We start from the raw sequence: 23,282 nt of genomic DNA, 5'->3' as shown, positions 1-23,282 counted from the left end.
GTATTCAGCTACTGGAAAAGATAGTGGAAAAAGGAAATGGCATCGCATTTAAAACACTTCCTCCAACCTGTAAGCATTACTGCACTGAAAATATTAGCACTTGAATCCTGCTGCAGCATAATTCTCTGAACTATAATCACTCAGACCCTGTGTAATGATTCTGGGTTTTTATTACCCAGAATAAAAACTCAGTCACAATTTATGGATCACACCTGAGATGCATGCTATTTAACAAATTTTCAAGCATGAAAAGTAATTCCAGGTGCTTTATTGCATCCTGAAAGAAGACAAAGAAGGGACTATGATCAGCTTCTCCTTGTCACCATTTCTTTTACTCAGGTTTTTAACTGCATACAAATACATCAACTTTATATGTAGCAAAACTAGCAGGTCAGACACTGCATAATCAAGGCTAAGCACAATAGTCTGGGTCAAACACAGACACAGAACAAACTCTGGCTCCTAGCTCTAGCCACACATCATGTGTCTTCCTTGCTGTTTTTAACTGGAAGCACTGGCGGCTTCTCAACTGCACATGAAGCTATCTACCAGGTTTATGATGACCTGTGTTCACTTAGTCTTCTGCATTCAATTATAACATCAGGCCAGCTCTTTTTCAGAGACAGAGGAATTTCTCCATCTGTGCTGTACTTGATGCAAAACAGAATCTGCCCAATGGTTCAGATAAGAATCACCTAGGCTGAAATCAAAGACACCTGCTATTCTAAGGAAATTCAAGACTAAATTGTTGAAATCTCTCTGTCCACTCCTCTGCCTCACTCCTGGAAAGCATTTCTAAAATAAAAGCATGATTTAAACTAGGGCCCACTCCTAATTTTAACAACTCCATTTTTACTTTATGAAACTCCTGAAAGAAGTGTTTTGCCTACAGCAAAGATTCATAGAATCTATGGGCACAGCCCCCAGCCCAGAGTAAGATAAAAAACAGGGCAGGGGCAATAAATGCCAGTCAGGAGGTAGGAGAGCTAATGAGAATATGAAGTTGCTATGGTGGCATAATAATACCCATCACAGTGTTTCCCAAGGCACTTGTTACCGTTCTTTCTAATTCTATTGTAATTCTACAGCCTGCAGATTGAGATAAGGTTACAAATACAGACGCCTCTTACTTGAAGTTTCTTCAGCAGTGCTGCTTCTGTGTGGTTGCCTTGTTTGGCTTGCTTGGCTTTCCAGTACTGCTTCTGAGCTGAATATCGGTTCATAGGACACACCTTGAAAAGGCAGTCTGTGAAAGATTGAAAGAAATATTCGTAAGTAATGTTGAAAGACACTTCCTTCATTTGTAAGTATGCTTTGGTTGGTTTTCTTTTCCCAGAAATGCCAGATACCAGTGTTTAAACATAGTCAGAAAACAGCCTGATGGCAATGAAATCATTAACAGGGTGCTAGAACATCGGAGTTGAATCTAAAGTCTTCATGCTCACTCCACGCAAGCACTGGAAGAGTCCCAGGCTGTGAACCTACCATATGCAAAACTGCCTGGTGCTTTTTCAATGCTCTTTCCTGCAGCGCAACATTACAGACACATTATTTTAAGACATGTGGAACATTTTAAAAACAGTCCTGCTTTCTGTACGCCATATATCTGGCTGCCTTGCTCCTTCTGGCACTGCTGAAACAAAAGCTTGCACTGGCACTCAGTTGCAAACCACCAAGGAAGTCAATGCAGTGCCAGGTGTACACACACCTCCACTAAGACTGATTAAAAAAACCTAACAGTAAAATCAACAAAATTACATGAACTGAACAGCACTGCTGATCAACAGGTAAGGAGGGAGGGAGGGGAAGCCACCCAAGAGGAATTGTCCTAGCAGGGTGGCTGCATAAATGATGACAGAGGAGGCACACTCTAAGGAAACTGCAGCCAACAGGGTAGACACGGAGAAAGAAACAAGGAACAGCAAAACAAACAAAGTTGCAATGCAGTGACCCCCATCCCCTCTCCATTGCATCCGCACAGTGACCATCTGCAGCGAGAGGGCTGGAGACTGAGACAGGGGAGAGATGTGTCTCAAAGGAAGCCAAGGGGTGCTTTCCTAAGTGTTTGTTCAATTGTTCATTTTTATTTGCCAATACCAGAATCAATAATTGAAAGTTAATGTTAATTGGCATTAAACCAACGCCGTGAAATTCCCCGACTCAAGACTTTCTGGGGGTTTTCAGGCCAGTGACAGTCCTATAGACTGGAAGTAGAGGTTTATGATTCACCCAATTCCAACTACTTTTAGAGTGATAAATGATACCTAACCCCACATGGCCCCAATCACCAACTGCTCTAAAAGCTAGTTTTGAAAGACATTTTACTTAGCAAATGTTGGTAATTGTCCTTTCACACTCTGCATGTATCAACTGGCAAGATTATTATTAGCAAGATATTATTATTGGCAAGATATTAATTAGCAATCAGAGTTTTGCTGTGAGACTAGCAAAAGGACTGCATGTGTATTATAGTGTGAAACTCTTCCCCAACATGGGTTACCATTATAAATGTCAAAGGAAGGTCTGTCCCAAACTATTAGCCCTCTCTATTTAACTGTCACAGATGGCCAAGCACTCTCTGAGGACTAATGCACCCCTAAAGGGGATGACCTTGAAGAATTTCCTCCCTGCTCCATATCAGAGCCTCAGGAAGGTAGAGATGGGAGGGAAGATATTATTCCCTCTCAGCCACCCAAATGCAGCGCAAGCTAGAGCCAGGTTGTAGAGGCAATGTATCCTAAAGAGAGGTTTTGTCCCAGAGCTGGACTGAGAATAAAAGAAGTCCCTCTTCTGGTCCCATAAGCACATCTTGCAGGCACTGACACTCCAGTCTGGCCAGAATTAGCAATGTCGCTTCTCTGATGGTCATCAGGCAACTTTCCCACAAAAAAAAAAAAGACTGCAACACCACTGAAAAGCCACATTGCACAGAGTATGGCACAAACACTGCTCCTCCCAAAAATACAGAAAATAAAAAGTGAACAAACATGCCAGCTCCATGTGAGCAACATGAAGTGCTTTTTACCACTGCACTCAACTGTTAATGGCATACACATCACATAGCACAGAATAATCTGAAAACAGTCCTCTCTACTCTCAGCTCTCCTGCTGCCTTCTCTGAAGAGAGTCACTTTCCAACAGCACTGTATAGTCAGCCTTATCTCTGTTATCAACCATGCTGCAATATGAAATAGTAATATCAACACTAAGTACACATTCCCGTTAACGTACTGGACCAGCGTGTAGGTGACCTTGTTGAATTTACCAACCGTGCATATCATTTTTAAATACTGTGTAATCTCATCAGTCACCCATTACTGTTACAAAAACAACAGCAGGGGAAGCTATAGGGAACTATCATGGTCTGTGTTTTTAACCACTGAGTCAGGTCAGCAGCAGACAGTGCCTATTTTACAGTGCTGTCCTACTCACACCCTAATTCCCAGAGCAAGTTTAACATCTGTTGTTGCTAACTACCTAGGACTTGTTCCAGTTCTCCAATCCACAACAGCACATGTGAGAAGTCCCTTCTATCATGCACCTAACTACTCCACCCTTACGAGTGAAAATTCAAGTGTCAAATTCACAATCTCTCTGTGGAAGATGCTGATACCAAGACAGATCCTATTCTCATTTTCAACACTATCAATCTAATGGAATTACTCTTTCACACAGGCATGAAGAAGTGGAGATTTAGCTCCTCTGAGATACATTCTCCATATATCCTCCAACATACCCCTCTCTTCACAGTCTGCCAGGAGTTATTGAAACCATGTTACAGTAGGAATACCTCTTATAAAAACACAGGAGAGGGAAGGAAAATCTAGTGTGAAGACTGGCCTTGCCTTTCCAAAGTAAAAGTGAACTCTCATTACTTAAAATAAAACAGGCCTCACTCTTAACTACAATCAGACCCACCTAAGCACAGCTATCTGATGTTAGCATTGCCAAACCACTAGACTAAGACCATGCCACACGTTCCTCCCACCACCCGGGCCCACAAAGCTAGCAGTTTGCAACAGTACTGCCTCTCTACAAACTAAGCTGCAATGCTTTTAGTTCTGCAGATGTGCCATTTGGCCTCTCATATGTTGGCCATTATTACACCAAGCCTCTCATTACACTGCCTCTTCTCCTCATAGCAATTGATCTTCCTCTACTATTCGTAGCAGCAAAGTTTGTTCATGCAAAACCACCACCAGTGGCAGAACTTTCCTTGGCACTGGCCCAAAGTCCTCACTGATTTGCTCCCTAACCACAGCCCTCAGTCGCTGTTCCTAGGAGAAAGCGTTACAAATCTTTATCAAAGCAAACCCAGCCACCTTGCAAAGGTGTTTACTTTTGTTTCAAAGGGGAACAATTACAATGAGAACTGTATCATACGACCTAGAGTACATAACTCCCAAGTAACTTTTACAATATCCTGGGCACTGAGAAGGGAATAAAAAAGAAAGAAAACACGATTACAAAACTCTGGACTGTTAAATCATTGAAGGAGATTTTAAGTGTTGAGCTTTCAGTTCATAAGACAAGTCCACTATTATTTAATATCTTCTTTTTATAGGACCAGTCTTTATTTCTCAGTTACTCCCCACACATCCTGCTACTTGAGTAAACACACTGTTTCCCATCCTCATGGCAGAGTCTTGAAGCACAGTGCTACCAAACTGCAGAGAAGTGCAAGCTGTGCATGGTGGATGTGCAGTGACTAGTGGGTCTGCTTCCCAAAGGTGGATGAATTTTTCCTAATGATAGTTCTCAAATTAAAAGAAATGTAGAGCAGGTGCTAGATAACCTTAGCCACCACACAGTTCCATCTGTAGCCATGCTGCACAACACACCTCTTCTGTCTTCCAGTCTAGTGCTTTGGAAGTTGAACTACCACTGGCCCTAGAGAAGCTATAGTTTAAATAAACAGGATAAAAATAGAAAATTAAGTATAAGATTACAAAGCCACTTTCCAGCACACAGTGGATCAAAAGCCCAGCCCTCCTGAAGGTCTGTCTAGGAACCCACTCATGAGACAGACCATCTCTTCTACCTTCTCCAGACATTCTCTGATAGTCCTAGTTCCTAACTCATTACTTTACAGAGTTTTACATCAATGTTTCTCTTCCTGAGGACACTAATTAAGTAGGCACTATCAAAGGTAAAAAAATAGCTTTAAAGTAAATGGCTTAAAAGTAACAGCCAGTTTCACTTACTGAACTTTCATGCATTCAACTTCTGCAGTTTCAGCAGTTTTCTCATACCCACAAAATCTTCCAGGCAAAATTTCAATTACTTGTGTACAAAGTGAAGGTGGAGAAAATGAGAAACATTGCCCACCCCAGCCCACCCACACAGTTTTAAAAACAATAAAACCACTTCAAATTTTCTTTACAAAATGGAAAAAAGAAGTGGAAGCTCTCCCTGGTCACATTCCAGGCTTAACCTCCTACACTATACACCTTGGCTTGTTAGAAAGCAAGAAAATATAACAAATCATCAGTGTTGAGACATGTATAAATTACTCATTTTAGGAGTGCTGGGGAGACATTTATTAACACAACAACCAAAAGATGGAAAGCAGCAACTCCGGGAATGCAGGAGAAGATCCAGAGAGGATGCACTCAACACTGAGCTGACCGTCTGCTTGAGCCTGACAATGTGCACAAAATGCTGCTCTTCAAAAAGCAATAGTGGGTGGAACAACCACACACAGCACATCCTCTGGGCAAAAAGCAACTACACTCAGGAAGTCTGAACAGGAAAATAACTTATATTATGCCTTTTAATCTTTCTTGACAATGGATAAAGACGGCTTAGAACAATACTTGTCAGATGTTTTCTCTCATTCCCTGCCGACACCCCCCCCCCCCCAAGTGTTAGAAATTCAGCTCTTGCTCATCATAGAAGATTGTTGTGATTTGCAGAACTAGAGAAACTATCACATGGCTTTATTTAGACCAGCAGCCTGACAAATGCGTAAATGAAAGTGTAAATAGTGGCCACTATTAAATCAGTGTGTACAAAATCTAGGTGTTTTGAAAAAAAAGTCAGAAAAGTAAAAAAGAGGTGAAATGAGCATGGAAAGGAAGAAATTTAAGAGAGGAAGAAATTTAAGAGAGCAAGTAGTGAGGCAATGAAGAATCTTGAGGAGGAAAACAGAAAAAGCGATCAGGAGTCTTAGAAGAAAATGAAAGCAATTATGGAACTGAGAGAAACAAGAAGAAAACACAAGGACAAACCAAAACAATGTAGGACAAGGCAAGAAAAATGGTAGATGGCGAATAAAAGAGAAGGAGGAGGAAAGGAGAGAGAGAAGAAGAAAGGAGAGAGTGCAGAGGAACGTAATGGAAGGGAGAGAAGAGGAAAGAACAATGTCAGGAAAAGCTCAGAACTGACTGAAAATTGAGACCAAAACAAGAGAAGGATATCCAAGAACTCAAACATCACTTTAATTGCAAATGCTTCAAGAAAAAGTGGTATATAAAGTAGGGAAGTTTAAGAACTTCGGTCATTTTACACTTAAAATAGAAGAGAGACTTATGCTCCTTTTTCAGAATTGCTAAATTTGACTAACAAGCAGGTCTTATCTGTGCTATTTTACACCTTGGAAGTTGGAAGTGTTTCCCACTGGAGATAACGGCATCAAGCTGAAGTGTGTTTAAGGTCAGAGTCTAAGGAAACTTGCAGTTCTGTTGCTCGCAAAGTGACTTTTCTACAAATGTACAAGACTTCTGGCACACACTGTTCTCCCTAATCTCTGTGAACCTGGCCCTGCAGCAGGGTAGGCATTTCCATCTCAACACCAAGCGCTTCAGCTCTCACTAGCTTCAGACAGAATTAGGACAAGAAACACCTGACTTGATCAGTCCCTTGAATTCAACTGAAAAGTTAAAGTACATGCTTTTTTTTTTTTTTCCTCTTAACAGACTTCAGGAAACACATGTGGGACCAAATCCTGCCCTCCTTTGCGCTGACGCAAATCTAAGTATGCACACTGATGAACACAGAGCCACTCCAGGTTCTTTCCGTTGTGACTGAAGGGGAAATCTGGGCCACAGCTTCTTTGTACAGACACAAAATGAAAAGCAACCACAGCTCTCCTTAGCTTTATAATACTCTGTTTTGGAGGAAGTTCTGAAATAACTAGAATAGCTACCACCCACTCACACAACACAAACACATAACAAAAACGAAACTGCTATTTTGAGACACCTCTTTAGTCAGGCTTTCGGTTCAGTCCAACAGCTCAGTACCTAAATTTGATCTCTGAGTGAACCCTGTACAAGGGATACAAGTAAAGGCCTGAAGACAAGCTGAGGGAGTTGGGCTTGTTCAGCCTGGAGAAGAGAAGGCTCTGGAGAGACCTTACAGCAGCCTTCCAGTACGTAAAGGGCCTACAAGAAACCTGGAGAGGGACTTTGTACAAGGGCATGTAGTGACAGGACAAGGGGGAATGGCTTTAAACTGATAGAGGGAAGATTTAGATTAGACATTAGGAAGAAGTTCTTTGCTCTGGGAGTGGTAAGACACTGGCACAGGTTACCCAGAGAAGTTGTGGCTGCCCCATCCCTGGCAGTGTTCAAGGCTAGGTTGGATGGGGCTTGGAGCAATCTGGTCTAGTGGAAGGTGTCCCTGCCCATAGCAGAACTAGATGATCTTTAAGGTCCCTTCTAACCCAAGCTACTCTACTATTCTATAAAACACAATCTTTTTAATTTTTTTTTGTCCGTTGGGGAAAGGGTTGATAAAATATTACCAAAAAAGAGCAAATATAGTCCTCTGATGTTAATTTTCAGTGTCAGTCCTTGGAATCTAAACATCTTGTTAGAAACATGGCTTTCTCATACTTCTTTGACTCTTAGGTCATGCTCTAACCTCAAATCAACGCCAGTTCAGCTATCAGTGATAAAAACATTATAAACCATACAGACAGCAGTTCCTACTACTAAAGAGGCCCTGCTTTTCCTGCTGCTAGATGTTATTTTTAGTTGCTTATGTCTAATCATTCAATTAATCATTCATTCCTAAGCCTTCTTTTTATGTCAAGAACCTACTTAAAGCAGTTTTTGCTTGGTTTGTTAACTTTGCCATTTTAATTGAATGCTATTTCTCAGAAGATTGGGGGGGGGGGAGAGAGAATATGGGTTTTGTTTATATTTCTCAGTTATAACAACAACATTCAGCAACTCTTTTGGCTCACTGCTTTTGAACAGCGCTAAGAAATTCAACAAAACACGGCAGAGATGTGCTTCTGGTTGCTCTCATAATTCAGACACCTCTGTGGTACCAGGCACTAAATCCTGATTAGATTCAGTATTAGAACAGCAAGTTTCTGCTGTGTTCTCAACAAGACCCCTACTATTCCCACGCTTAGAATTTTACTTGTAAGATGAAAGAGAAAACAAACAATGGCTTTATCTTTTCTGCAGCCATCCTTCTGAATGCCACTTGCTTGCACATACCTGAAGCAGCATGAAAATGCTAATACATGTGGCCCCTAACAATATAGCCATGATGTTGTAGCATGGCAGGTTGCCTCAACCGAGGTGACAAAACTCACTAATTTAGCTTCTCCTACAGATGTTGCAGTTCATCCAAATTTGCATGCTACAACAACGCTAGCAATAGCTGAGCACTCCAAAATTAAGTCAGATATGGGAGCACCTTAAAACAGAAAGAAGTAAAGAGGGACAGGAAGAGAGGCTGCTGGAACCAAAGGGAGCTAAGAGGCAGCAGTGAGGAGAAGGAGGAAGAAAGTAGTTAATAACAAGTTTTGGGGCAGCGAGTGAAAGGGAGAAGAGGAAATCCCTGAAAAGTGGAGGATCTGAGTTAGAGGAAAGGACAAGTTAGATGCTGTGGGGAAGAGGGAGCAGAGGCAACTGGAGGTAAAGGGATGTGTTATGCAAGCAACAGAGAGAGGCTGCAATAGGGAATAGAGCCAAAACTGTCTACAACTAATAGAAAACATTCCCCTGCAGAAGCTGGGATGTAACTCAGGAGTACAGTCCTTGCATTCCCCCAGCAGCAGCAAACAGCTGTACATTTTGTCAGTGTCTCATCCCTTTCTGACATCTGATCTACGTTACACATGTACTACCGCCACCACTGATGGCATGCCATTCGAGCCGAGAGTTCAAAAACCTTGCACCCTGAATCACTGTGCCCAGACCTTCTTGATGCGTTGAAATCACTTGGGGAAAAAAAAAAATCAACACAGAAAACTATCAACTTTTTCGTTCTTTGCCTTTTCAAGTTAGGAAAAACATCATGTACAGTTCAGTATAACTGTACTGAAGTTATAAAATCAAGGCCTCAAGCATTAGACAATTTAAAAATTAAGGTTATCTTTTTCACCTCTTTTCAGCTCTTTGATCGTAGGCATTTGGTTGCATTCTGCAATTATATCATCACATGCAAAATTTTTCCAGTGACCCGTCTCGTATAGAAACCTGGATATCTTCTACTTTGTGCAACCTGGAAGCTGTGAATTAAACATGCATTTGCAGGCAGCGAGAGGATGAAGGAAGGCTGAAAGCCACACTGGAAAACTACATCCTATCCTCATCCCTGCTATAAAGTTATTTCATCATGCGAGTGACTGAAATTTATTACTATTAGTTTCTAAGTACACATCCTCACTTTCTCAATTTCCAAGATCTGCTGATGTGCTGAATACTCACAGCTGGAACTGGAACCAAGTGCTGATGTTTCCTGGATTTATAATGGGAAAAAAAATATCTTGACTACTCTGAGAAAGCAGAACTTAAGCCTCTTAATGTCTTAAACACAACTTTTTTGCAATAATAACATATACACACTATAGCATAATAAACACTGGAAATAAAATAACAAGGTTAAAATAATAAGTGCAACCCCTTGAGACAGATAAAAGCAGCCATGAAACTCATCTTCCTTGCTCTAAACCAAGCAAACCATAACTGTCTTTATCTTATAACATGTGTGAATCCAAGCCCATTAAGCCAAAAGAGGTCTGGATCAGGTTAGTAAGGCTTTACTTCAGCGCAGCTAGAGCCAATGGTTTAAATCAAGTACAGACAAGACTGAGAGTCTACTTTTATTTCCTTTCCTACATATAAACACTCTGAACTTCCGATACCACATGAATATTTTTTAGCATTCAAGAAGGCGAAACTGCATGTTGTCAGTGCATTGTTATTTTCTCCAATAAGCAAAACAGCAGAATTATCAAAATCTACAAGGTCATGTCTAAGAATGTTGAGAAAAAACAGATAGGGTTTTAAGCAAAAGTAAAACAAAAAGTGGTAAAAATATTTCAGGGTAGTCTTAAAATGTTGTCTTATCTTTTAAAAAATAAACAAACCAGCAGCTCAAGTACTTTTGAGCCTCACAAGCTTGTTTCTCATTTACAGTAAGAGCAGGGCTGGAGCAAGGAGTTGGTCACACAGCAGGGGGTCAGCATTTGATGTACAGAACAGAGCCACCAACTCTTGGACTGCAAGAAAATTAGTCCCTTTCCCCATGTTTTCCACCTACCCCTCATGCCTTTGCTGGTCTGGTATTTAGTTCTCAAAATCTGTCATTCACATTCCAGCCTGAAATTTCAGCTATGTGTTGACAAACCATGAAGGCATCTGGGAAGTTATGCGTCTGGTAAGGCAAAGCGCCGAAGGAGTTACAACATGCATGAATCAGTCATCAAAAAAAAGAATTATCCTTAGGTACTGACCTCTGAATTTCTTTGGAGGATTAGCAAGGTCACCTGCCTCTGGCTGAACCACACACCGGTCATCCACTAACCTAGAAAAACAAAAGTTATTACACTTACTAAAACATGCATTTGACATCAGTGTGCATATATACATATATATATATGCAGAGACATACCTGTCACAGCATAGATATAAAAGCTTGCACATTTCTCCAATTTAACTAAAAAAATACTTAGAAACTATGATTCAGTTACTAAGCATAACCAAGAAAAGAAAACTACATTTTCCTTCAAGAAAGAGGATTTCCTCTACTGAACTAAATTATGGCCTATGTTTTCATTTAAACCCAGTTAAAGTCCCTTTTGCTAGACCATGTACATTAACATTTTGTGTAAAATTCTTGTTTTCTTTCATTAGAAACAGTTTGGTTTTCTGCAGCTGTTAGATTTTCACAGCCTTTACCCTAGGGCACAATCCAAAATCCACAGAGAGACTCTGAGCCACTTAAATGAGCCCTGGAGAAAGACCTCAAAGAAAAACGTTGGGAAGGGACACTTGTATCTGGTACAAGAGAGGACATTTAAAGCACTGTGGGTTAGCTTGGCCCTACACTTGCAAGCTATCCTGTGCTCACAGATTCCTGTATCCCCACTGAGGACTTTTAAGGGGATGCACAGTAAGCAGACTTCATGTGAGTACAAGAGTATATGTGAACATGCTTACACAGTCTTGACATGCAGGGGGGTTTCTCCCGTGATCTGCATTTCATAACACTGTTATCTCTAGAATTTGAATCTGAATCCAATAAAGCACTTTGGGTTTTAGTCTTCAAACATTCTGCTATTCTTCACCATTTCCAATCTTTTTCCTCTGAGGAGGCATGTGGAATTAAGTTTCAGCTCTGATCAAAACTCACAGGACCACATTTTCTTTTGCTAAAATGAATAATAATTTATTTAATCCATATCACAAAATCTAAGTAACAAATCAAATATATTTCTCACAATATTTTAGAAGTTAAATAAACAATAAAATTCAAGAATATAAATTGTTAATCTTACCACAGAACTTCCTAAACATAAATTCAGCTTCCTTTCAGGAAGCATCCTGTAAATAATCTGCCTGTATCAAACAATTATTCAGGAAAATCATGTTTAAGGACACACTACTGCCCTGCCACTTCACAACAACAGTCTTAGCTGCATTTTCTGTGGGAAATTGCCAGGAAAAGTACCATTTGGGTTCAGCCAAACTACACAATAGATGCATTCAGTTTTCACACAAGCTGGTAAAGGCTTTGCATACAGCCATGAGCACAGCAAGACCCCAGCATGCCCATGAATTATCTACCTCTAGCAAGCTGACTGCTGACAAGCTGCCCACTGTGGTTGCAGCTCCCAGAAATACAAGTGAAAATGATAGAATTTTATAAGTCAGCAGCTCAGGTCTCATAACATATTTGGATGCAAATGTGAGGTGTCAATGAGAAGGGAGAATTGAAGTAACAGTTCCAGGAGCAGGCAGGGGATCTGCCATTGCTTTATGGAGTTGTGTTTTTCACAGTCTAGGTTTGGCCAGGCTTAACAAGGACAAAGTGAGGTTTGGAAAGCAGGACTTGGGAAGAGCCAGTGCTGCAAGATCTGTCTATGATCTAACAGGCTAAAGATTCTTATGAACAGCACCTAAAACCTGGAGTCACAGAAGAAACAGGGCTGGAAAACACTACCTTAAACAGAAGCTTTGCCAAAGGATTTTAATGCCAAGAAGTACTCCCCCCTCAACAAAATCCCTAAAAGGCTTTCTGAATAAACCCATAAGGTTTGACCTTTAAGCATTTAAGATGGAGGACAGTATACTGGAAGCTGAATGCAATTCACAAATAACATCTTGTGTTTCTTGGTGACAACTTGTGCACTCTAGTGACAACTAGAACTGTGGATGAAATGCAAAACTTTCATGATGGCACCACATCACCATAACAAAAGCCATATAGAAAACAAAGTGTTGGTGCTGAGAAAAGCAAACAAACTTGCACACTGAGCCAGTTAACTACAATGTTCAAACATGTTAAACTTCTAAGGCTCAGAAAATAGATATTGAACAATTAATATCAATCACTTTCACTTAAGCATTCTCTAAAGGCACAAGGATAAAGACCTTGAGTTCTGCACTTATTAGGAACTAAAGACATCAGACAAGAAAAAGGAGAAAGGAACTGCTGCTACTCCCATACTACAGATGACAGCACAAAAATGACAGCACAGAAAGATTAATTGATACGTGGCAGGACAGTAGCAGGACAGAGGTAAGACAGATCAGACACATCATCTCCCGAGACCCTGCTCCATGCATTAGCTTCTGACATCTTTGTTCTTTACGAAGTATCTTGCAACACAGGACAAAAATACGAATAAGGTATTGCTTTGTCTATATAGCAGTTTTCCAGCAATTTAATCCCAAAAGTTTCCATACAATGACATTCATCCTGTATTCCAGTATGTCCTTCAAAATGTCCAGTAGCTACTTGTTTGCTGTGGATGTGTTTGTTATGGTACCATAGTGAGAGCAGAGTTGCACATTGCACATGATGCAAGACTTCAGCCTGCTCTGTAGACTGGAACAGAAGAGGCTCTCCAAAGACTGCTTCTTCCGATACACATTTCAAAATATTCAAATCCCACTTTTTATACCGAGCCAAAAGGCAGCTGTTGGTTTATTGCTGAAGCCTGCTAGGTGGCTGCGTTAAGCAAGCAGTAATTCATGACCTTTGTAGCATGCAAACAATCCGTCTGAGATGTGTGAAACCAAACAACAGGCTTGACTACGAAAGGTCCCGGGCACCTGCAGCTTCTGTCAGACAACGGCACAGAATGTTTTAAGATCACTCACTTGCTGGTTTGCATAGGAGGCCAAAGTGCACCAGACAAGACTCTGATAAAGGCAGAATTTACTGTATTACACCATCAAATTTGCAAGCTATTTAAATACTGATCTAAATTATTATGCCAATATTCCCCTTCTTCTCTCCCAGGTTGTTCAGCCTGGAGAAGAGAAGACTCCAGAGAAACCTTATTACAGCCTTTCAGTTCTTAAAAGGAAACTATAAGACAGAAGAGGAGAGACTTTTTAGCAGGGCCAGTTGCAACAGGACAAGAGGTGATGGTTTTAAACTAAAAGAGAGGAGATTCAGGCTAGACATGAGGAAGAGATTCCTTACAGTGAGGGTGGTAAAATACTGGAAGTGGTTGCTCAGAGAGGTGGTGGATGCACCATCCCTGGAGACATTCAAGGCCAGGCTGGATGTGGTTCTAAGCAACTTGATCTAGTTGAAGATGTCCCTGCTCAGTGTGGGGCGGTAGGACTACATGACCTTTGAAGGTCCCTTCCAATCTAGACTATTCTGTGATTCTATTCAAGCTACTTTATCATTAGAGAAGCTTTGGCAAACTTCAGAGAATTCTTCAGCTGGACTGCAGACAATACTGCTACTGCTTTGTGCCCCCCGTTGTCATTCAGTACCTGGCAGATACATGACTGCATTTCAGTTTTTCATATGTTGGTGGCATATAAATGGCAGGAGTTCCCTGCACAAGTATGATAATGATTTTTATTTGTGCAGGTTCTTCCCTGAACACAATAAGTATCTGGTTTATGCACAATGCCTCCAAGTAATTGTTGCACCGCTGCAGTAATTAAGTTGTACAGTAGTTCACTGGTGCCTAAGATAAATCATCAGAAAAGTCAAAATAATAATTACAGCCCCAGACTTTGCACATAGCCCTTTGTATTCAGTAATTGCAGAACTGTGGTCTGAAAATAAAAGCATTCATGGGATTGCTTGTCTTTGACGCCCAGTCATTCTCCCACTGAAGCCAGGGAAAGCTTTTCCACCTGCTGCAGGGGAAGCAAACGCCATTCCTCACCATACAACCAACCTCGCAGACTAGCAGGTATTTAAGCCATTAAGACCTCACGCTACAGTGTACAAAACCACATTAAACAAGAACCGAAACTACTTAAAGCAAAGCCTGAGAGTTAAGGTGTGCTTCTCAGCAGAAGCAGAGGAGAAAAGTAAAGGCGGCTTTCAACACTTCTGTTAGTGTTAGTCAGGATAGCACACCATATCATGTAAAGTGGTCAAAGCACAAATATGTACAGAGTCTTGCACCTATTTTCCTCTCCCTTCATTTTTCCCCCTCATTTGGTGGAGTTAAATTTGTCCTTTCTCACCACATGCAAAGCCAAACGTGCATAAGAATTCAGTATCTTGCAGTAGTGAATTCCAGGTAGAAGGTAGCACCTATATAAACGTATTTACAAGCCATTTCAAATGTAGTGCCTCTCATTTTTGTTGTTTCAGCATCAAAAGGACAGGATCAACTACTCCCAATACTATTCATCATTTGTTTTCAGAGCTTGCTTAATACAAACAACTTCAAACTTCCCATACAGCTTCTAACATCACTCTGCTCCCTGGGCACTGGGCAGAAGCAGGGAAACACCAACTTGCAGTAATTCCCACTAAATCTTTCTACTGGGTACAGCAGCAGTCTTTGTAAGGACTTTCACTGAAAGAACGGATAGAGTGAGACTCTGAAGAACCAGTGGGGACTCACTATGTATTTGGGGAAATAGGAGGAAGGATACACCAATGGGAGGAGCAGAACTAAGCAGTAGCAGTGTAACTGATAAGGCAGGTATGTTGGCAAAAGAGACTAATGGTATCTGGGTTTTCAGGTATGAATCACGTATGCTGGGTGAGCCTTCATGTCCTACAAGCTCCTCTGATTACCTAACACAGGCTAAAGCTAAATACACCGAAGATTTCTAGGAACTTGTAGATGTAGCATGAGGGTCAAGGAATAGTTGTATAGCTATAAACCTAGAAAAACCCTTTACAGTTATGAGTTATTTTAAATTTACTACTGAGATACAGTTGCATTCTGGAAGAACAAAAACCAATGAAAGAAAAAAAAAAGAAAGGAACGATGATGGATCTTAGGAATTTTAGGGCTCTTTCATAATGTAAGATGCTTTTTAGATCGTCCAAGAAAGAAGCTACAAGATGTCTATTTATCCTAGCTTTGTGCCTTCAGATTAAAAAACATCCTCCTGAAATGTGTTTTTTCTCTTCCTGCCAACAGACTTCCACTTTTCATAACCAATGTTATTAAGTAAAACAATACCTAAACAAACACAAAAGACGAAACACACAAGGACACAGACTCTCATACATGTACCTACACATACATGCATGTGTGCCTAACTTGTCAAAAAGTACAAGGCCCAGCTACTGATGCCTATTACAATACATGAGGATAGCAGAACTCAGCTTAGTACTCTTGATACATATGTAGAGTATTTTACTCCTCAAAAAGCTGAATAAACTAAGCTAGAGGCAACATCTTCAATCTAAGACACTCAGTTGCTCAGCCTTTACTCTTAGTGATATCATTATTTCACTGATTGTTCTGAGCAGCAAAAGGCCTGACAGCAGCAGGAAGAGGGGGCACTATTGAGAACAGACATCAGCAAGATCAGCTGGACATTTTAATTGTCAGTGGAGCCAAGCGATATCTTTGTTCCACATCAGTTCACAAATCATTGTGAGGCTACATCCCGAAGACACAGAACCTCAACACCCCTTTGTGAACAAAAGACCATCCCTCAAAACCTCTCCTTCCTTTGCTCCTCAGACATCTCTTCACATATACAAATTTTCTTATGAAAAACATTCCTCCAGAGCACCTTCTCCTCCTCCTAATTGCAGCTCTCACCTACAAAGTCTCTCCTGTGCTCCACACATCCCAGCACACAGTAACCACTCAGGAAGAGAGCTTCTAGTCATATCACTAAGAAGCAAACCAATAACAAACAATAGGTTATTAAAATTTTGCTGCCCTGGAAACCAGGCATCAAATACCTAAGTGCCAAAACAATCAGGTCCACCCAGTTCTTCTCCAAGTCCACCCATTTTTCATCTCATTGAGCCTCTTATCAGGCATCTACACCAGCCCACTTCTTGCTTGCTTCAAGCAGTCTCCTGCCAAAAATCTACAGTCATCATACCTCACCCTTCCCAAAATGTGAGTTCATATTCGTTTTTGACTACCAGTTCCAATTCAAATGATTTACAGCTCTATGATCCAGCTCCACTGTATGAAATTTATCCCTTTTCCTGTCTCCTTTTCCCCAGCCAAATTCTTCATCATCTTTTCACATCTGATCTTTCAGGGGCTCCTACATTAGCCCAGCTTACACAGAAAAAAAAAGGATCTTCCTTGCACTTACATCAGGGTTATTAAGCCTCTGTACCATTTTAGAAGATCCTTTGTTACAAATCCCTCTTGGTAAATGGAAGGATCACAGTACACAATATTTAACTGCAGTACATGCCAAAGAGGTGCAGCACCACAGACAGAGACCCAAAAGTTTGACTCCAGCCTACCTCAAGCTTCAGCAGTTTTATCCTTTCCCTTCTAAACAGATTTTAATTGCTACAAACACAAAGCTTAACACAGGTTGAAAGAAGCTATTAAATCACAGAATGGTTGAGGTTGGAAGGGACTACAGGAGGTGATCTCGTTCAACCTCCCTGCTCAAGCAGGCTCACCTAGAGCACATTACTCAGGATTGTACCCCTACACTGGAAAAACAAACTTCTATGCATCTAAAATATTCCAAACTTCTCAAAGTGTCTTAAACAGCAGACAAATTTCACCATAAACCATCTCAGTGGCACAGATCAGGAACACTAGCCATTCTCACCATACTGAAAAATGCTCACACAGGTCATTTTGAATTGCATTATCAAATGCTATCGAATGCCATGGAGACAGAAGGGCAGAAAGCAAGACATTGGACGTACACTGAGAAACGAAACAACAGCATGCTAGTAGGCAGCTCCACAGTTGCACTAACAATTGCACTGATAATCAGCCTTAAAGGTTTTTTTCCTTATCTGATAGTACATTCATATATTCTTGTAACTGCACCTGCAGGCTTCCATGTTGGAGGGCAAAAAAACAAACCAAAACAAAAAAGCTGAAATTTTTCCTATTCAATTAAGTAATCCAGCTATAAATCCTGAATGCCACTTTGTTATTCTTTTGTATTGTATTATATCCAGTCATGCTCTTAGCTCATAAAGGCTCCAGGAACCTGTTCAGTAGGATTTGTTAATCCTTTTTTATGGTTACACTTACATTTAAAACATTGTACAAAATGAAATAAATTGTAAGGAGAGTTAAAATAAATTATTAAATCAAGTGTTATTTGGTGATTACAGTGCGGGGGGAAAACACGATTCTTCAATTTTAGTCTCAGTTTTGCAATTTTCTTGGCCTGCATAATAGTTAAGTCATTTATGCACAAGGAAAATGGTATTGGGCTTAGCTTGATCATACTAATTTTTGCCAAGTAAATAAACATTCACATAGTATTTCAAGACCCTCACATCAATACAACATCCATTAAGTCACTTTGCACTGGTGCCAAGCATACCTATTTTCTGCTGTCAAAAGGGGACTTGGGAACTGTCAGTGGGAGGAGGTGTGCCAGCCCACCCCACCCCACCCAGCTCATTCCCCAGCCACACAAAGTCCTGCTACGCTTCTCCAAAATGCTGGTGCTCTGCTCCCAGGCTTGTTCTGGCTTCAGTCTATCTCAGTACCTTTGAAAAACAAATTACATTCCCATAAAACTGAGGAAATATCCGATTCCTTCCTTTTTTTTTTTAATATGAAAAGTGAAACTCTACCATACAAGGATGTTGTGATAGCCTAAAGGCATTCAATAGACGAAAATCTTGCATGGGAAAACACTGTTCTGGATGAAACTTGTATTAAGACATTCTTCTAAAGCTAAGAAATGGAAAGGATATAACGTGAGTATTAGGAAAGCTTTCTGACAGCAGCAGTGGCTTGCAGAACATAGACCCGCTAACAATGTGCATCACCTGGGAGACTGGAAAATTTTTCTATTACTGACATTTTCTATTTTGGGTGAAATCTTGGCTCTCTTTGAACTTACTGGCAAATTTTCTGCTGATGTCTCTGAGGCCAAGATTCCAATCCAATGATCCTACCTTCCCAAAAGTGCACTGGGAGGCAAAGTGCTGTTTATTAAATAACAAGCAGTGTTAGCACCAAGTGCATGGCTCTATTGGAGACTCGTCAAAAGGAGGGAGCTCACCACCAGCGAGCTACCACTGCCAAAACAATCACCTGGAGACAGGATGGCAAATGGCATTCTGGTGGCCTGAGTTCAGCTACATAAGTGTAAGACATCTAGCTTAAATCCATCATCTGGGATCTTTTTGCACTCAAGATTGAGAGACAGGCACCTCCAGAGGGCAATAATAACCTGCTCTAGGGCAGATGTGTAAAATAAGAGCATGAAACATCCTCTGGACACCACCTTTCTCCCTTGTCTGCTGGCTGCTTGTGAGAGGACTATGCTTTGGCAAAACTTGTGAAGTGTGACCCGCAACCATTTTAGGACAGAGATACTAGTGTTCTGCAAGGCTTTCCTCCTAGTTCAACCTGAACACCTGGCATTTTTTCTTGTGCCTGGCTGAGACACCAACAAGAAACCTAGGTGGATCTGGCTGAGATATTCCTCCTGCCTCATCCACCTTCCTCCTGTGCACCCCTCAGCAAAACAACACTGAATAACACTGCACTCTTGCAGGTGCACACTCACTACCAGGTTTCCAACAAGCAGAGAAAATGTTATGTTAATGTTAATATACCCTGCACATAGGGTACAAGGAATACTTATCTCTTGATCTCTTGAAGTCTGCAAAATCTTCTGTTTAAAAGATAGCCAGCATGACCTACAGTATATATTTGAGGGTGAGGATGTTTATGCTGATGCAGTTTTTCTCAAAAGATTCCAGCCACTGAGGTGTGGTGGAACAAAAGAGAAAAGCCTCCCTCCAGTTTCAATTAAGCTCACTCAGCTATTGCTCATAAGGACAGTTGTGAAGGACCATTTTAGTTAACTGTACACAAAATGAAGAAGATAAAGAAAGCTGTATTAATTACTCCAGTTTTGTTAAAACTGGAAATTTGACCATTTTAAGGGAAGACTTTAAAAAGTGCGACACTGTAGAAATGAGCATAGGTATTAAAAAATTCCTTCTTTGAGCATATTATCATACATCAAAATCCAAAAATGTCATCATCTGCTCATACGCTCAACAGTCTATTTGAAATATTATCCCACATACAGTATTCAATAGAGGCTTTATATTCACGTTCTTCAGGGCAGAGGCCACATACCACAAACATCCATGATAATCTCCAAATATTCCCTCTGTTTATTTTAGGAGCATCTAAGGCATCCTTCATCAAAGTGTTTAAGTACAATCTAACTTCCGCAGCCATTCTACTTAATCCTTACTCCAACTAGCTACATATTGAATGCAAATATTACAAGTTTAGGATTTGGCCCAACACAAACACGATGCTTACTTAGAAGTAAATCAGAAAATCAAGATTAAATGCATAACTTTAACTCTACTTGCTTACACCTTAACTACCCACAACAGGTCTGCCACTCAACTCTCCCAATGTACAAACGTATGAATGAAGTAGAATTACTAGGTATATTGACATAACATACATTAGCAACACTGACACTGTGACCACTGTTAAACAAAAATGGAATTTTTGGGCCTATGCAAGTCTGCATCTTCACACGAATTTTGGGCATGTAGTTCACTAATCAGTCCCTATCAGACTGAGTAGCTTAAATTTCTATGGTACATAGTGACTTCAAAGAAGAGGACCTATTAATAGCACCACTGGCCTCAAAATCAAGTAGACACACAGAACTCATTGCAAGGTTACCTATTTCAGCCAGAGACAGCAAAGCAAAGCCAGCAATATAGAGAAAATAATCACATTCAAAAGAAATTCTACATTCAGCTTGCGCCAGAAGAATCTGTGCTTTTTGCTCAGCTGTGTCTATAGCTCCATGGCACATATTTGTGAACGTCCTCTTGAAAGGACTGTTTTGAAGAACTGTGTACTAATGAAAAGAATTGGAAAGGTTGAATTTGCCACTGTTAACACCGTTTAATGAAAACAGAAAGAAAATACTGTTGAGAAATGCCAATATCTGTCCAGTGATCCAAAAGTGACTTCATCACTGAAAACGGTAATGAAAGCGTTCACACCTACACATCAAAACAGCAACACATTGTATAAAGGAAGCATAAGCAAGAGGTGAGAATTAGGAAACTTACATTTAGCTGAAACAGCATAACGTAAAAATATTTTTGTTTAAGTAGACAAACAAGCCTCCAATGCTACTATAAGGTGCCTAACAAACCTCAACAATTTCTGGGACAATAAGATATATAGAAAAACATGTACATTCACAAATACAAACGTACAAATTACCAATCCTGCAAACATAACTTGGAATCTAGATCCTGGAAATCAAACCAAGTTCGTTTTTTATTTTGTAACATAAACAGAATAATCCAGCAGACCAATCAATGTCACACTATGTAAAAATGTGTGTGGAAAACATTTCTTAATCAAAATGCTAATATTTTACCCATTTTGCAGTGTTTATTTCACACACAATGGCAAATCTTCTGTGCCTAACATTTTGCTAAAAAAGTTCCTCTTTTTTAGATAATAGATACTCAAATACTCTATGTTACAAACTTTGTTATATGTCGGGATACTGAATGAAGGAAGGACTCCCCTCATTTCAGAGGCCTTCAAATGGTAACAAGTCCTGAGCTAGTGTGAACAAGTGTAATTCCACTGAAGTTAGTCAAACAGCCCTTTTCTACAACAACTCAGCATTTGACCCAGCTCTCATTATATTCTTTCCTTAGTCTACCTTCCCTTAGCTGCCCCAGAGGCTGTCTTCAAGGCCAACAGCAATACTGTGCCATCACAACCATGCATCACAACTTGGACCCACACCACCTGGGGCCCCCTTCCACGTGGCATACTATATCCTGGCATCAGGGACAAACCTGGGCTTTACACCAGGAACTTGAACCTTCCCCAATTACCTTCTTGCTGAGGCAATGCTCTGGAAGTAGAGCATTGCCTAGTTTTGCTTTCAGATAAAAGGAGACAGGTCTCAGTTTAACAGCGTAACCACCATCAAGCTCGTACCCAACATGTAATTCAGCTCCCAAAATTCTGCTGCTGGTTTCAGCATTTACTCCTGCCTCCAGGGACAATGACTTGGTTTGCAGAAAGTTACTGAACTAGGTCTGCTCACCCTTTGATATGTGTCCAGCTTTCACTGATGGTAATGAGAATTATGCATAGTTATTAAAGGATAAGAGATAACTTCACATCAACACGTGTTCCAATTCTCCCAACAAAAGATTTTATTATTTTCATTTTCATTTTGCAATGACAAATGTTTACAATTCTTTGCAGCTGGGCCAGGTATTTTTGCATATTCTCTTCTTCACTTTTCTGTTTCTTCTGCAGCAAGTTAAAAAATACCTTGCAAACAAAAACCAGCTGAAAAATTGCAGTGACTCTATTTACATGTTTTTAAACTGCACAGAGCCAGTTTCCTATTGGGAGAGATCATTTTGGGAGCTGTTCCAGATTCTCTCAGAGCTGCTTTCCCAGTCGCTGGGAGCAGCTCTCAGAGCCTTTTGCCACACCTACACCCAACCTGTACACGCTCGCTTAAGAGAGTTACATGTACCAGCACCAAGCAGCGACCTGAAGAGGAAATGCTTGGGAATGCTCCTTCCACAGGAGAAAAAGTTGGGAAGCAGGAGAGTAAAAGAAAGAGCAGCCATAAGCAAAATAGTAGCTTCTGTGCAGGTATATGGGTATGAAGGTGGAAAAAGAGCCAATGCATTGCTCTGCTACTTGAGTGAATCTTTCCTAACTAGCACTTTAAAAATGGAAAAATGATGTAATAAGCAGGTTCAAACCTCAAAACCACGTCAGACTTTTCTCAAATTGACCACTGTGCAGGTTGGCATCCCCTCTGGTCTTAACACTGTGACGCTAGACTCACAACCACAAATTCAACATGCCCAAGAACACTCCCAGAGGCTGAGGCCAAGCAGCATGGGGAACCCCACATCTACCTCAGCAGACCTCAGTGTTCAAGCCATGGCGGCTGCACGCTCCAGGAGGAGCTTCCAGGAACCCTCCACCTCTGTCGCTGCACAGGATCTGGGGACACCATGAGTGCCAAAACCACACCAGGAAACTTAGCAGTTTGCTGGTAAAAACCATTGCACCCAAGCACCCAGGAGCACACATGAGCACTGTTTCTTAATAGAGACATGGCAGAAAATTTGAAAATGGTCTCATCCTTGACCTAGCGCTTCCACCTGCACTCTCAGTACTGATATTATGCTAAGCTGGGACAGGATGGGATTTGTATCACAACATAAACATCGGGGCAACAAGACTGCTGATCACTGAAGAGCGCTGACTCCCAGGCTGTGCTGTCAATGGTCCAAATGTTGTATCACCTACTAAGGTGTGTCTTAACAACAAGGTCTGTTACAAAGAAATGAGTTTGGCCTTCTACGTTAAGGCCCTCCAGTTCTGCAGCATTCTTTTCAGCTGAAGGAAATGCTTCCAG

General features: G+C 40.8%; 1 protein-coding gene across 4 annotated transcripts in view; it reads right to left on the bottom strand.

Annotated features, from left to right (window-relative positions):
- Positions 1-23,282, bottom strand: part of ITPR2 (inositol 1,4,5-trisphosphate receptor type 2) — a 264,777-nt gene that overhangs the window by 216,714 nt on the left and 24,781 nt on the right. For all 4 annotated transcript variants that reach the window (XM_030477958.1, XM_030477953.1, XM_030477954.1 and 1 more), the window contains exons 2-3: positions 10,700-10,770; positions 1,131-1,246 (exon numbers count right to left, since the gene is read on the bottom strand). In XM_030477958.1, coding sequence (XP_030333818.1) covers positions 1,131-1,246; positions 10,700-10,770 — 187 coding nt within the window. The remainder of the gene's footprint in view (positions 1-1,130; positions 1,247-10,699; positions 10,771-23,282) is intronic.

This window comes from Strigops habroptila, chromosome 3, assembly GCF_004027225.2.
Source record: "Strigops habroptila isolate Jane chromosome 3, bStrHab1.2.pri, whole genome shotgun sequence".
Lineage (NCBI taxonomy): Eukaryota > Metazoa > Chordata > Aves > Psittaciformes > Psittacidae > Strigops > Strigops habroptila.
The sequence above is the reverse complement of the archived record's forward strand: the minus strand, read 5'-3'. Positions and strand labels throughout refer to the sequence as shown.